General features: G+C 60.7%; 4 protein-coding genes across 6 annotated transcripts in view; 3 read left to right on the top strand and 1 right to left on the bottom strand.

The window, feature by feature from the left end:
* LOC109524811 (centrosomal protein of 170 kDa protein B-like) overlaps positions 1 to 1,612 on the top strand; it is a 9,671-nt gene extending 8,059 nt beyond the window's left edge. The window contains exons 15-19 of the mRNA XM_019884914.1: positions 8 to 61; positions 307 to 386; positions 513 to 606; positions 674 to 725; positions 910 to 1,612. Coding sequence (XP_019740473.1) covers positions 8 to 61; positions 307 to 386; positions 513 to 606; positions 674 to 725; positions 910 to 1,046 — 417 coding nt within the window. The 3' untranslated portion in view covers positions 1,047 to 1,612. The remainder of the gene's footprint in view (positions 1 to 7; positions 62 to 306; positions 387 to 512; positions 607 to 673; positions 726 to 909) is intronic.
* Positions 1,613 to 1,713: 101 nt separating this feature from the next.
* Positions 1,714 to 5,504, top strand: LOC109524826 (tumor necrosis factor alpha-induced protein 2-like). Its single transcript, XM_019884932.1, has 10 exons — positions 1,714 to 2,009; positions 2,599 to 3,129; positions 3,210 to 3,421; positions 3,501 to 3,615; positions 3,694 to 3,816; positions 3,905 to 4,002; positions 4,071 to 4,163; positions 4,256 to 4,304; positions 4,879 to 5,018; positions 5,221 to 5,504. The coding sequence occupies exons 2-10, from the start codon at positions 2,617 to 2,619 to the stop codon at positions 5,390 to 5,392; spliced, it is 1,515 nt and encodes a 504-aa protein (XP_019740491.1). The 5' UTR covers positions 1,714 to 2,009; positions 2,599 to 2,616; the 3' UTR covers positions 5,393 to 5,504.
* A 76-nt stretch (positions 5,505 to 5,580) lies between these two features.
* ckbb (creatine kinase, brain b) lies at positions 5,581 to 9,001 on the bottom strand. Its single transcript, XM_019884934.1, has 8 exons — positions 8,749 to 9,001; positions 7,704 to 7,901; positions 7,380 to 7,534; positions 7,010 to 7,142; positions 6,772 to 6,943; positions 6,568 to 6,691; positions 6,060 to 6,249; positions 5,581 to 5,983 (listed from the first exon to the last, which is right to left on the bottom strand). Exons 2-8 carry the CDS (start codon positions 7,894 to 7,896, stop codon positions 5,805 to 5,807), a joined length of 1,146 nt encoding a protein of 381 aa, XP_019740493.1. The 5' UTR covers positions 7,897 to 7,901; positions 8,749 to 9,001; the 3' UTR covers positions 5,581 to 5,804.
* A 2,306-nt stretch (positions 9,002 to 11,307) lies between these two features.
* The window catches only part of cdc42bpb (CDC42 binding protein kinase beta (DMPK-like)), a 14,778-nt gene continuing 12,337 nt past the window's right edge, over positions 11,308 to 13,748 (top strand). For 2 of the 3 annotated variants that reach the window (XM_019884927.1, XM_019884925.1), the window contains exons 1-2: positions 11,313 to 12,743; positions 13,312 to 13,403. In XM_019884927.1, coding sequence (XP_019740486.1) covers positions 12,554 to 12,743; positions 13,312 to 13,403 — 282 coding nt within the window. In that variant the 5' untranslated portion in view covers positions 11,313 to 12,553. Of the gene's footprint in view, positions 12,744 to 13,311; positions 13,404 to 13,748 lie in introns of all 3 variants that reach the window. The other variant, XR_002170019.1, reaches the window with a different exon arrangement.

Genomic DNA, 13,748 nt, shown 5'->3' with positions numbered 1-13,748 from the left:
CGGCCCCCCCGCCGCCGCCGCGCCGGACGCGTCGGCCTCGGCGGCGTTTGCCAGGCAGGAGGTGGGCCCAAAACGGCAACAAACGCAAAACGCAACAAAACACGGCGCCCGAAGCGTACGCGTGGTGACGTGTCATCGCTTCCCATTTCGTTGACCCGCTTTGAATTTCCTTCTGCTTGCTTTCGTTGGAATTTTGCCCTCGTCTTTCTTTTCACCTCTCGGAATTCATTTGACGTTGGAGATTTTTTGATTTGAATGCCTTTTTTTTTTTTTCCTTCCTTTGCTTCCGTGACGAGCGCGTTGCAGGACGCGCGGCCGCTGAGTCCGCTGCGCCATCTGTCGCGCGCCATCCGGGACAACACGGAGCAGCTGGCCGGCAAACTCAAGTGAGACGCTTCTTCCGTTTGCTCGGCCGCCCGGGCGTGCCGCTCTTTTGGGGTGGGGGGGGGGAAATCCCCCTTTGTGAAGGGACGAGTGCCAAGTTTGAAACGTGTGCCGCTGTTTGCATTCAGGCTGATGTTCCGCAACAGAGAGGACGTGTGGGAGGAGATCGACAAGCAGACCAAAGCGGACGCTGAACTTTCGCTCCTGAAGACGTCCGATCAGGTTGCGAGCGAACTATGGAATCCATTTCCGAGTCGGGCGCTCATATTGGCGTCCCTTCGTTTTGCAGGAGATCTCGTCCATCGTCGCGGAACTCGCGAGAGTCCAAAGGCAGCTGCAAGGTAAGAAACAAAATCAAAGTATGATGAAACCATCCGCCGCCCGGTGACTGTATTTGTACGCGCAAAAACGAAAAGGGATCGGCAACGGGACCCTGAGATCCATCATCTCGCACTCCAGGGCCTTGTCGTCTTCATTCAGGCGTTTTGGACAAGTGGCTCTTCTTGTGTGTGTGTGTGTCTGCAGTCATCAACTGGGCGGTGGATCCCGCCGGGAGCCTTCAGGCCGCTGCCCAAAGTCCCCCGACCATCTCCGTGGAAAAGAAAGGCGCTGGCGGCAAACAAAACGGCGTCGCTCAGAAAACGCGGCGTCACGCGCTGTGAAAAGGCGTTCACGCCGCCGCCGCCTTCCTAATCTTGTGCGCTCGGTCGTCGTCCAGGAAGCCTGCGATGAGCATCCTCCGTGCTCGGGCGCCCCCTTGTGCGCGAACGGGAAAGTGCGCCGACTGTCTGTTGCGGTGGCCGGCTATTTCTTTCGAGTCACCCAAGCGGGACCGCGCGCTTTCGTTACGCCCCCCCGCCGTCATTTTGTGTCGATGTTGTCGCCGTCACTTGGTCGCTCTGGGGCGCGTTTGAAGCCAAGCCGCGCCCCCCCACCCGCCCACCGCTCGGCTCGCGTGATGTGCCGCTTGAATGCTATGACGTCAGAATGACATAAAAATGTACTTCCGTGTCATTTCTTCGAATGAGAAATAAATGACGCGTGCAAGGTCTTCTTGAAAACAAAGTTGTCGCCTTTGACGTTCGCATCATCGGCCCAAGATCAGAAGTTGAAGGAGGCAACCGGACGACTCGTTTCTTGAATTTGTTGGGGCGGGGCCTCGGGGTATAATGTGGAAATTACAATCGAAACAAAAAGCAGTGCTTGCTCTTCTTCATATTCGCTACAAGCACATTTACGCCTTTGAGTCACTTTTCAAAAGTGGCTCCAAATTTCCCCCCAAAATTTTTAAAGAAGCGAGACATTACTGGGTGTGGGGGGGGGGGGGCTGCAGTTGCTCAAGTCGTATTCAGCGTTGCTAAATGTACAAAAAGAAGAAAAGTGCCAAGTTGGCAACTTGGCATCCATGTTGTGTGTGTCGCGGAGGGTTTTGGGTGTCAGCGGCCCAATTGCGAAAAGCGAGGTGTCGTTTTCGTCGTGGTGTCGAGGCTCACGTTGCAGTGCCGTGACTCCACCTGCAGGCCCCGCCCCCCCTCCAGCTGTCTTTTATCGCTCATCACACATTTGAAGGGAAAAACGCGTCCAACGAGAAGAAGCAGCAGCAGCAGCCTCCGCCGCCTCCTCACGTGAGTTCAAAGTCTCAAACGTGACCTGAGCGGGTTGGAGCGCCAGAAATGTGCGTCGTTGACTCGCGGGGTCCACCCGTTTGCATTGAATTTGTTCATCGAGGTCGGGAGGGTGCCGGCGGGCGCCAGGTAGCCCCCAAAGACTCCGCGAGGAAAAAGCCCGCGCGGCACCTCCCAAAATCGCTCCGTGATGTCACTTTGCGATTTCCCGTCAACGTGGCGATCAGCGGAAGCGCTTTCACGAATGGCGCCTTGCGGCTTGATCTTTGATTTCTCTTTCAGACCTTCTTGTTGATCATTGTGAGAAAATAACCGGGTGTTCGCCGTTGCCAGGCTTATCCGTTGGACGTTCGTAATAAAGACCCAATGAGGAGAGGAGACGCTCGATTCTTCTACCAAATCACTCGGGGGGTGGGGGGTAGAAGTGTTGGGTCAACTAAAAACAATCAACCTAACGGGTGTCCTCACGTCGACGGATTTCATCCGCGGTCAGAAATGCGTCGCGTTTCGTGCGGCTCCGAACCGTTGGCCGCACGAAAGCCTCGGCGTCCGCGTCGCTCGCGACAAACTAATTCAAGGCGGTGTTCAGGGAGAAAAAAGTTGCGTCATGGAGGACAACGCGGAAGGAGGGGCCGGACGGCGGCCCGAGTTCCCGGGACGGCTCCCGAAGAACGTCGGGCCGCGAGAACGGGCCGGACGCGAGGAACGCACATCGGCCCGGAGCGACGACGAGCTGGAGACGACGGGCAGGATGTTGGCGGCGCGGGAGGAGGAGCTCCTGAGCGGGGGCCGGCCCGGCGAGGAGCGTGCGGAGCGGCTGCGGCGAGACCTGGAGGTCCTGAAGCTGCGCGCCCTGACCGCAGTCCGGCGGAGCTTCGCTTGCGATGACCCCGACGACCTCGCCGACCAGCTGAGCGGGGCGGCGGCCGCCGTGCGGCTGCAGGAGGAGCTGGACCGGCGCTGGGCGGGCGGCGGCGGCGCCCCGCCGTGGCGACCTCTCAAATGCCTGGCCTCTCACAACGCCCTGCTCGCCGACGTGGCCGAGTCCAGGCTGGAGGAGGCCGCCCGAGACGGGGAGCGGGACGGGGCCTTGCGGCTCTCCACGCCCGTCAAGAGGCGGGTGAGCGCCGGGGCGTGACGTCGTCGTCTCTTGCCCGCCGGGAGCTCGGAGGTTGTCTGATGGCGCGGCGTGCGCGGCAGGTGTGCGGCATGGGCGAGCGCGTGAAGGCCGACCTGCTGCGCTGCGCGCGCGTGCTGCAGCCGTGTTACGGGCCTCACTTGGACGTGCTCAACATCTACGCCGCTTTGTGCGTGCGCTCGCTCTCCGCTCAGCTGAGCGGCGTCATCCGAGGCGGCTTGGAAGCGGACGACTGCGCCTACCTGCTCTTCTGGGTCAACACCTTCTACCCTCAGTGAGGACGGACGCGCTTCGACGGCGTTCAAAACCTCCGAGTAATGTGACGTGACGTAACGTGACGTGTGTGCGTGCAGGGAAATCCTGCAGCACGAAGAACTGCGCGACAAGTTAAAGACGGCGTGTCTGGGCGCTCTGCTGCGGCGGGATGAGGTGCGGCGGCTGGAGGAGCGCTACGCGAGCAGCCAGGAGGTCGGGACCAAAAAGGCCCATCGCAAAGACGCCGCCGCCGCCATCGGCGCCGAGTCAGCCTTTTGTTTCCCCGACCAGGAGCGAGTCTCCTTGTGGCTGCTTCGAGTCCTCCGGAGAGAAGAAGAAAAGTGGAGCGGCGCCGGCATGCCGGAAGTCTTGGACGACGACTACTTCTGCCCGCTGGCCGTCGACGTCATTCAGGTGCCGGCGGCCCCCGCCGCGCCGTTGGCGCGCCTTCTCCGCGCCGGCCGTCCTCCATTGGGAATTCTTTGATTTGTTTTCCCTCCAGGTGATAGACGGATCCCTCGCCGACTTGCGCTGCGTCCTCGGCGACGATGGCGCCGGATGTCACGAGGTCGCGGCTCACCTGGAGCGCTTCCTCTTCAGGTAGCGCGACACGACGCGACGACTGAGGTGAGGACCGACGCCGCCTAATGACGGGCGTGCGCGCGCAGGTACCAGAAGGCTTTGGGGAAGTTGGCGCGGAGGAAGGACGAGCGCGCGTCAGCGTGGATGAAGGCTCACTCGGCCTGCGAGGAGCAACTCAGGTGGGGACGTTGAGGACGAGGGGAGCGCCGTTCTCGCGACATCCGATGAATTGAGCGTGCGAGACGCGAGCGTTGACCCGTCCCGTCCGCAGCGAGTACGTCGGAAGTCAACTGGTGGCGACTCAAAGAGGAAGAAGGTCCTGCGAGGCCATTTTGGGGGCGCTGAGGGAGTCGGCCTTCTCCGCGTTGACGCGTCCCATCCACGAGCAGCTCAAGGTAGGCCGCACGACGCCTCCTTTTGCAGCGGAAAAACGTTGCGCCCGCCCCCCCGCGCGTCTTCAGGTCTTTTACAGGCGGCTGTGGACGCCGGGCTGGTCGGACGGCTCCCTGGCCGTCATGGACTCGCTGCTGGACTCTTTGTTTCAACTCTTTGGCCTCGGGCTGAGCGGGCTCAAAGCTTCCTGCAGACGGGTCAGTCTCGCCTCTCGCTCGCTCTCAGCCCGTCTCGCGCCTTTTGGCTCCGCCCCTCAGCGACGCGTGTCGCCGCAGAGCGCGGTGCGCGCCTTCCAGCGGGAGTTGGTGTCGGAGTACGTGAGGAGGATGTCCAAGGGCCGTCTGAAGAGCGCCGAGGAGCGGGCGGGCGCCGCCGGGCGGCTGTCGGAGGACGCCGACAAGATGGACGACTTCTTCCACGCGGCGGCGGGGGTGAGACGGCGTCCATCCTCTGGCGCGACGTCGGCCGAGTCGTTGGGGAGTCTCTGGGCGTGACGAGAGATGCGCTCGCGCTCAGGGCTGCGGCGACGGCTCGCGCTCGGCGCCGATGCTCCGCCACCTGGCCAACGCGCTTCGCCTGCACCGACCGGAAGCCGTTCGGCAAGAAATCGTGGCTTTCGCCGGGAAGTTCCCGGGCTTCAGGTGCGACGGGACCGCCCACCGCACGTTGCCATTGCAAAGCGACGACGAACGCCCGGTCGCGCGACAATCTTACGACAAACACGCTGTTAATCGCGGCACGACGACAAAGAGGGCTGGTTGCCATGGCGACAAGCACGAGCCCGACGGCCGGTGACCGTATGACGGCGTGACCGCAAAGCGCGCGTGTGCTTGTTCCCTTCAGTGAGGCGGCGCTGTCGGCGCTGCTCGCCCTCAAGTCGGACATCTCGGCGGCAGACGTCAGCTCCATCAAGCGCGGCGTGGAGGAGGAGCTAGCCTCCGCCAATCGCGGGCGGGCGCCGTTGGCCTGGCTCAAAAGGAACAAAAGCGCAAGCCCTGGGACTGAAGCCACTTGATTGCGTTTGCGTTTTTTGACAGCACAAAATGCGTGACGGACGGACGGAAGGACGCTTTGTGCTCATTTTGGAGTTGGGTGGGACTTGAATGCATTTGTCCATTCGAGGCGCTTCATGCAGTTTATCCAGTGAGCAAAGTGTGCCTGTGTGTGTGTGGGGGGGTGGGGGGTGTCTAATAAAGACTTGGAGGTGTTTCACAGACTTTATCATTATTATAATCATCAGTAGTATTCTCATTATTATGGGACGACGTTTCAGCTGCTCCACTCAGGAACTCGAAAATCAAGGAGGTGTCAGACATCTACGTGGCTCGCTAACATCCCGTAAGACGGGTTCTACTTCGAGTGAGGGAGGGCCTGGGGGTGGGCTTGCGGGGGGTCGGTGCGGTTACGGCCTCGGGAGGCGAAAAGGTTCACTTCTGCTCGGGCATCAGGTCGTCGACGGCGTCTCCGGCCTCCAGGCGTTTCTCCATGTCCACCAGGAGGTTGACGCCGTCCACCACCATCTGGACCAGCTCCACTTCGGAGAAACCCAGGCGGTCCGCGTTGGAGATGTCAAAGACTCCGCCTACCGCCGCCGTGTCCACTCCCCCTGAAAAGAAGCCAAAGCGCCGCTTGAGACGGCGAGGACCACCCCGGCGGCCCCTCCCCCCCGGCCGAGATCCTACCTGTGCCTCGCTTCTGCAGCCTGAGACGTTTGAGGACCTCGCCGAACAGCTCGTGCTTGCTGAGGTTGGGAAGTTTGACGTGGACGCCGGCGCGCAGGCCCGTCCCCAGGTTGGACGGGCACGTGAGGACGTAGCCCAGGTGCTCGTTCCACATGAACTCGTGACTTCGCTCCTTGAACAGGGACTCGATCTGCGACGCCACAGGGAGACGGACGGCGTCAGGCGGCTTTCGAGCGTGACGTGGACCGGTGGCCTGTCACGTCCGTCGCTCGCTGGCTTTTCCCCGATACGTGGGCGGGCGGACGGCGGAGGGATCGAGCGCCACCGGAAGCGTCGGCTCGTGATTCCAAAGACGAAGCTTTTCAACCTGCTTCTTTTCAATCCATCGCGCCCCCCCCAACTACTTCCCAGTTCCCGACTAACAGGTGTAAACTTCCGTTTTTCAGATTGCTGCCGTTTTGAGCAACGCGTCCGACTTGGAAAGCGACGGGGGGCCGCGGCGACTGACCTTGGTGAGCCCGGTGCAGAATCTGGTGAAGACCTCCCTCATGTTGCCGCCTTTCTGCATGCTGATGACGCGCAGGTGGTCTTCCTCGTTGACCCAAACCAGGAAGGTCTTGTTGTCGTTGTGCCTGCGAGGGCACGCCAAGGTCACGGCGGTGAGCGGGAGGCGGAGGGGGGGGGAACCCAAGACAACGGGAGGCATTCTGACCAGATCCCGCGACCGTCGGGCCAATCGCGAGCCATGCCGGACGCCAGCAGCAGCGGCGAGACGGGTTTGTCGAAGAGGAAGTGGTCGTCGATCAGCTGCTGCTGTTCCTCCTCCGTCATGTTCTTCAGGGCGTAGTAGCGCCCTTTCAGATCCCCGTCCAGGGCGTCCAGACCTGCAAAGTCGGCGGCGGCGGCGTCAACTCGGAGGGCGGACGCAGCGCGCAAAAGTCACGTCCTACTTTGAATGGAGAGGTCCTCGATGGCGCGGCGCTCTCCGCGGCTGCAGTGAGGCGGCAAGCAGAAGCCGCGGATGCTGCGGCCGGTCCGAACCCGAGAGCTCAGAACGTAGTTTGGATCCAGGTCGTCTCCGCCCTGGAAGTGGCCAAAGTCCCAACGCGGATCAAAGCGCGAGAGACTCAAGACGGACGTTCCCGAAAGCAGGTCGTGTGGCGTTTTTTTTTTTTTTTTTGTGTGTGTTTTTCCAGCATGCTGCAACTCGATTCAACCGAGCGGCTGTTCCGGAAGCGAATAGGAGGAAGTCCGCAAAGAAGTACGCGCGGGCGTCCGACCCGCTTCCGGGCGAGCCCCGTCGTCTATTTAGCGGGTTACCTGCAGGTTCTCTGGGTCCAGGTCGGTCTTGTGCTTGTCATCGGGTTTGTAGCCCCCGTGGCGGTCTTCGATGATGGGGTCCATGAGGTCCCGGAACACCTCGTAGGTCTCCTCGTCTCCCGCCACGCAGCCCACCGTCATGATGAACGGATGACCTGAGTGGCCAAAATCATTTTGGGTTGCTCGCCCGAGGCTTTATTTTGGGGGGCAGATCGGCCGCGGTCCGATTTAAGAGGCAGAAAGCGCGGATCAGGCCGCCGATCCAATTAAAGTCTCTAATCGCTCGACTTGGCGAGTCGGGCGAGTTGCTTTGGATTCCGTTACCTGGATTGTCCACGCCGGTCTGGATGACGTCATCCAGGGTGAAACCGCTGGGCGTCTCTTTGTCCCGCAGTTGGGCGTACATTTCAGGCGTCAGCACCTTGGCCATGTGGTTGTTGTGCTGGCTCAGGTCGGGGAACTCCTGCTCGGCCGAGTAGTTCATCTTCATCTTGTTGTGGGTGTTTCCGAAAGGCATGGCGACTGCGGGTCGGCACACGGACACGCACGGTCACCGCGCGCCGCCAAAACGCCTCCCGGGGTCGGGAGGCGTTTTGGCAGAGCGGTCGTCGCGTCAACTTTTTGCACCCATCGCGCGGCGGGACGATGATGATGACGTCGCCCCGACCGTTGGATGAGCACTTGGGCCTGCTACGCCGCAGCCGCGTTTGGAGGTTGTCGGTCTTTGTTTTGGTGGCAAGCGTTTGATGATCCGATTTTTTTTTTTGGGCTTCATGAAACGGGAACGTGGCGGTCGTGTCGCCGAATCGATTCTCCTCCGCGCGCAAGGGCAAATTCCACAAATCAACGATCAATCGCGAAAGTCCCATTTTGCTAGGAGCGGGCCGCTGTCCTCTTTGCTCGCGCGCGCGCCGTGAAGGTCACGGCGCGCGCGGGGACGCCGCAGCAGCGCGAGCGGGCGGGCGCGCCTCCTCCTCGCCCGCACCTTCTGCACCTTCACCTCTGACCTTGTCGCGTGCAGCCGCCACGTTGCGTGCACTCAAAGACGATTAGCGGCGAGGCGCGCGGCCGGTGCGCGTATTTGCGCTGACTGCGCAACACCTGCCCGCCCGCGGACGCGAGCTGGCGCGCGCGCTCGAGGCGCCTCGCGTGACAATGAAAATGAGGGCAGAGAAATCGGGAGGAAAAAGAGCGGGGACGGAGCGGCGGCTCTTTGTTCGGACAAAAGCGGTGTTGGCGGGACGGGACGTGCGTGACGCAGGAGTGCGGTTGGGGTGGGGGGGCGGGGGGGGGCGCCTTTTGCACACGACGGAGCGTTTTCCCTGTCGACTGCACGGATGAGAGGGTCGGGCGATGGATCGGTCCTTACCTGCGGTCGGTTCCGGCGGATGGGCGCGATGCGAAAGGAGCTGAGCTGGTCCGGTCCGGTTCGGTTCTGCTGCGGCGGCGGCGGATTAGAGCGGGTCCATCTTTTTATATCCACCCCTGCGAGCCCATTGGCTCCTATTTGCGGTCCATTCATTCCATTGGGCGGGGAGCCGCCGCTGCTGCTGATGCTGCTGTCACGTGACGTCACTTGGCACGAAGCACCAAAGTGAGTGAAAAGGGCCTCGGTCGGATTCGAATTTCAAGGTCCGACACACGTAGCCGCGGCAGCGCCTTCCGCGGGCCGCTTCATCGTCATCATCCTCATCGTCGTCGTCTTCATCCGCCATTTTTGAGCGACACTTGACAAGCGTCTCCGCTCTCGGCCAATCGCAGGCTTGGCCCCCCCCCCCCTCCTCGCGCGATCGGCTTTGGTGACTTTCTCAAGAGGTGACCCGCCACCCTTCAGCCGTGTGCGCTCGCCTTGTGAATCTTAAGCACTTCGCCACAAAAGCGGACCCGCGGGAACAAGCCAACTTTTGTCTGCGGTGCGCGTGCGTGTGCGCGCGCGCGCGCAGAGAAGCGGGCCCCCGGAGGGGCTTGCGCCTTGTGCGCGCGTCCGCGTGTGAGTCTGCCTATGCGCGTACGTGTTTGTCTACACCGAGATGATGATCTGCTTCGGGGGCACAACAGAAGGGCGGAGCGAGGACGGGCGCGCCCGGACGCCGCAGAATATCAAGCGCGTCCGGTCAGGACCGAGACGATGAGGAAAGCCGTTTTGGGGCGCGTCTGTGTGCGCGCAGCCTCTCGTCCGCTCCGATTGGCCGCCCCTCGGTTATGTAAGCGGCGCACAGGCAGGTGCATTGTGGGACATTTCGCCAGCATCGCCCTGACCCCATTTCGTCTTTGTTGCCGCGACAACCGCGCACCCACGCAGTCAAACGATTTCAGCGAGAGGCCAGGCCCCGTCCCCGGTGCTCGAGCGGCGCTCATTGGCTGTTCACGAAAGGAGGAAGGAAGCGAGGAAGCAAGGAAGGAAGGAAGGAGGACGCAAGGACAAAGCAATCAAGACAAGGGGGCGGGGTTAAGGCGGAGGGCATCATCGGGGACAGAGGGGAGGGACCACGTGACTGTTGCCATCACAACCGGCCGCTCGGCGATTGGACGTTGCGGCGGGAGCTGTCGCGCGCGTGCCGCTGCCCGTTTGAGAAACGAAGCGTTGACCCGCGCACGTTGCTCCTAACTTGGGGAAAATATGGCAACCCGTGGCACGAGCTGAATAGTTTGAAAGAGGGAACAAAAAGGCGCCGAGCCGAACGGGTGGCAAGTCGGCCAAGGCTTTGAAAGGCCGCTGGAGAAAAAGATGCAGTCGTTACCCGAGTGGCCCGCGCATCGCTTGCTTTCCAAATTCCACCTCTTCTTCTACGGATGTTTCCGTTGCCGATCGCAGTTGATCGACCCTCTCGCCCCCCCCCTCCCCCACCCAACGAAAAGCCAAGTGTCATGTTGCCAGTCAACCAATCACACACGCGACGGCCGGCGCGCGTGTGGGACGATGTGCGTGTGCACGTGGAGTCCAAACGTGGTGGGCGTGTGTATACTTCAACAGGATTTTCAGGTGGTCGGAGTGGCGGGGGGGGGGGGGGGGGGGGGAGCATTTCGTCCTGTTGAATTGTGCGCTCTCGTTTTATGTGGGAGGAGTCGCGTTCAATCTTGGACTCAAACGTCAGCGCGTCGACGTCGATTTCGTGTTGGATGGCGTCAGTTTCAGTTTACCGCAGTGTCGCGAAGATTCCCTCGCCGCGGTCGCGTTCGATCACGACAGCGCGGACACTTTACGTGAGTCGAAACGCAATTCGTTGTCACGTATGAAGAAGCGCGGAAAAGATGAGAAAAGTACAAGGCGGACAAACCGCGGCCGCCCAAGTGCCGCGACTCCGAGAAATGATTCCAAAAATATGGACTTGGAAGCCGCAAACGCAACGTGTCCCTCTTGTTACAGCCATTTGTTGTCGTGCAAAGCGATTGATGTCCCCAAAACGTGAGTACTGTAATCATACCCCCCCCCCAACACACACACACACACAAAGCCGTCATGAGCTGTGTGCTCACAACAAACAAACAAACATGTGATTGTGCACGCCGGCTCCGACACGAGTCCCGACCTCCTGCCACTCGGATGCCAGCCCCGCCTGGCCTTTGCCATTGGTCGGCTCTTCCAAATCTCCCCGTTTGATTGGCTTTCGATTTCTTTGGTCGTGTCGGTCGGAGACGCGTAGAAGGAACGCTTTGATTCGGCGAGAAATCGACGACGAGAGCGTTTGCACCAAGCTTGCTCGGTGGCTCTTTTTTCGGATGTTGCATCGATCCTTTCCTTCGCAGATAAAACCTTGAAACGCGACTCTCGGTCCGTCCAGAAGTTCGGTGGCGCGTTTCCAGGCGCTCATTTTCACGTGACGTGACCAGATACGTTTCACGTCATTGTGTGATAAGTTCACATTAGAACGCGATCCATTTTTCACATGACACCATAAAACGTGACATTTATGTTATAAATGTAATTTGTGGTAACGAGTCGCTTCCGTTATTCTGCTCTTGTTTGTGTGTGCGCGCGCGTGTGTGGCCGTCCCCCAAATTTTGGCTTCGATTTGTCTTTTTGCGTGTCCGCTTTTCCAGCCCGGAGGAAGCGATTTCGAGCTCCGTGTAGCCCCGGAGAGCTGTTCCAGTGCGAGCAATGGATCAAGCAAGCAAGGGCGAGCCCCCTCTCCCCGGCGTTCAGGAGTAAATGGCGGAGGGGTTCGGAAACAAGCATAGGCGAAATGATGTTTTGATTTCTGTCTTTTGCCCCCTCAGTCCCTTCGCCTCCTTTATTCCACCTGCATTGTCTCCTCGCTCCCTCCTTCATCCCAGCATGCATTGCGAGCGGGGCCTTTGTGATTGTTGTCCAAAGCTCTTTGTTGTCAGGCGTCCGCGGTGGTGACGTCACCCGCGTGACCTCGGCTCCGGTCGCCTCATGGCTGTGATGACGTCACGCCCCAGCCTCTTGGCTCCCGGGGGCCGATGACGTGACGTCACGTCTCCATGGCGTTTCCGACGGGGAAGGCGGGGCCCGTGATGCCGGCTCATCGCTCGGCCGCGCTCGGCAGCGGCAATCCGCGGGAGAACTTCCGGGGCTCCTCGCTTCATATTTCAAAACAAAAGCATTCACGTCACTGCACCTTGAATTAAGTGGCTTTGTACTGGGTGATGACGAGCATTTTACGGGCAGTAAGGAAGTAAGAGGCGTCTCCCCCCCCCCTCCCTTCCCCCGAGAGAGCTCGCTAACTTGCGAGTGTGAACGAAAAGTCTCGGTTGTGAAAAGGCGACTGAGCGGAAAAGCTCGCGAGCGTCGCCACTTGCCGAGAGGAAGGCGACCTGGATTCTGCCGACGCCGTCTTCCCGTGGCGAAGATCCGAAAAACGCTCCGCGATAGTGCCCGGTTGGCCCGCCCCCAACGTCAACGCCAGTCGGTCGGTGCCGGACGTTGTCCCGAGCTGGTAGGCCGCCGGCGGCCCAGCATGGAGCGACGGCGGAGGCGAACGTGACGACGGGAGGAACGGCGGACATTTGGGATTAAAGCCGCTGTGGAGCAAAACCTGACGTCCGACACACGCGACACACACGACGGTTCGGCGGACGTAGCCGGACACACGCACACCCGGGCCGCCGGCTCGGGAATGCTCGGTGAGCGCTAACGAGCTAGCGGAGCTTAGCAGCGAACCTTTTTGAGGCTTTAGGCCGGGCCGGGCCGCGACCGTCCGCGAGCGAGCATGTCGGCGGCCCAGGATTCTCAGGCGGCCCCGGTCCGCCTGAAGCGTCTGGAGGAGATGCTCGCGGAGCGCACGGCGCCGGGCTGCCTGAGCGTCGAGACCTTGCTCGACCTCCTCCTATGCGTGACCAGCGAGTGCGCCAACTGTCCGCTCAAGAGGGAGAAGCACGTCACCGACTTCCTCGACTGGGGTAAGAAAGAACCCGAACGAACCGAACCTCCGCACTCCCCGGCCGGCCTGGCCTGGGAGTCGGACGCGGGACGCGGGGCGCGGCCGCCTGGGTAGCGCGTTACTTTGGAAAAGCCTTCACGCGGTTCCTCAAAGATGCCTTTGAAGGGCACAACAAGATCCCATCTCGGGCTTGATCCCTTCCAACATCAACAGTAACAAAGACACATCACCCCAAAGCTTGACTTTGGATAAAGAAATGCAATTCTTTTTCGCTTCCCTGATGAATCAGATGTTGCTAGGCGCAACAAATCATGGATGATTTGGCATTCCAAAGTCAGGGCAGACGTTTGCAAATGGAGGAAAAACACCAAGCTAATGCGTCTGCCTTGACGGAGGACGAGATTCCCGTTTGAAAGGCTGAAATTTGGACCATTTGAAGTTGCGAGCGAGGTCGACGAGCAAATGAATCAATTAGTTGTCACTCCATTCGTTGGCACACATCCGACGATTCCTTCTGTACGAGCCAACTGATGTGGCTTATTGCTTCGTGGACTGATGTGGCATGACTCCATTGTGTGTGCGTGCAGTGAAACCCTTCACGTCGACCATCAAGGACCTGCGACTGCGCCGAGACGACTTTGAGATGTTGAAGGTGATCGGACGCGGAGCTTTTGGCGAGGTAACGCATCCTCTTCGGGGTCTGTTTGTGTCGAGAGCTTTTTGCGCGTGCGCGGCCACTTCCTGTGCGGAAGCCGGCCTTTCCAGTGCATTTCCTGTTTACGGCCGGCCGCTTCCCGTCTCGGCGCGCTCGCGTTTGTGCCGGCCGGCCTTCCCGACAGGCGCGGCCCGACGTCGCGCAAACAAACAAAACGACGATGCGCGCCGTTGACGTTTGCGCAGCAGCAGTCCCGCCTGGGCTGCCGTCGAGCCGAGCGACGCCGGCGTCTGTGTGTGTGATTAGCGCGCATTCCTTTGGGCGGGTTGGGCTCCCCCCCACCATTTTCCCGCCCACCCGCCCCGCGTT

This window comes from Hippocampus comes, unplaced genomic scaffold (genome assembly GCF_001891065.2).
Source record: "Hippocampus comes isolate QL1 unplaced genomic scaffold, H_comes_QL1_v1.1 scaffold144, whole genome shotgun sequence".
Classification (NCBI taxonomy): domain Eukaryota; kingdom Metazoa; phylum Chordata; class Actinopteri; order Syngnathiformes; family Syngnathidae; genus Hippocampus; species Hippocampus comes.
This window is presented reverse-complemented; position numbering and strand designations above follow the sequence as displayed.

Bases quoted from the DNA above. Each gene is read 5' to 3' on its own strand.
- LOC109524826 (XM_019884932.1), top strand. From the start codon at position 2,617: ATGGAGGACAACGCGGAAGGAGGGGCCGGACGGCGGCCCGAGTTCCCG. The intron at 3,422-3,500 runs GTGAGGACGGAC...GTGTGCGTGCAG, and splicing joins GTCAACACCTTCTACCCTCA to GGAAATCCTGCAGCACGAAG. The intron at 4,305-4,878 runs TGCGAGGCCATT...CGTGACGAGAGA, and splicing joins CTCAAAGAGGAAGAAGGTCC to TGCGCTCGCGCTCAGGGCTG.
- ckbb (XM_019884934.1), bottom strand. From the start codon at position 7,896: ATGCCTTTCGGAAACACCCACAACAAGATGAAGATGAACTACTCGGCC. The intron at 7,143-7,379 runs GTAACCCGCTAA...GGCCACTTCCAG, and splicing joins TGGACCCAGAGAACCTGCAG to GGCGGAGACGACCTGGATCC. The intron at 6,250-6,567 runs GTCAGTCGCCGC...GTGGCGTCGCAG, and splicing joins TCTGCACCGGGCTCACCAAG to ATCGAGTCCCTGTTCAAGGA.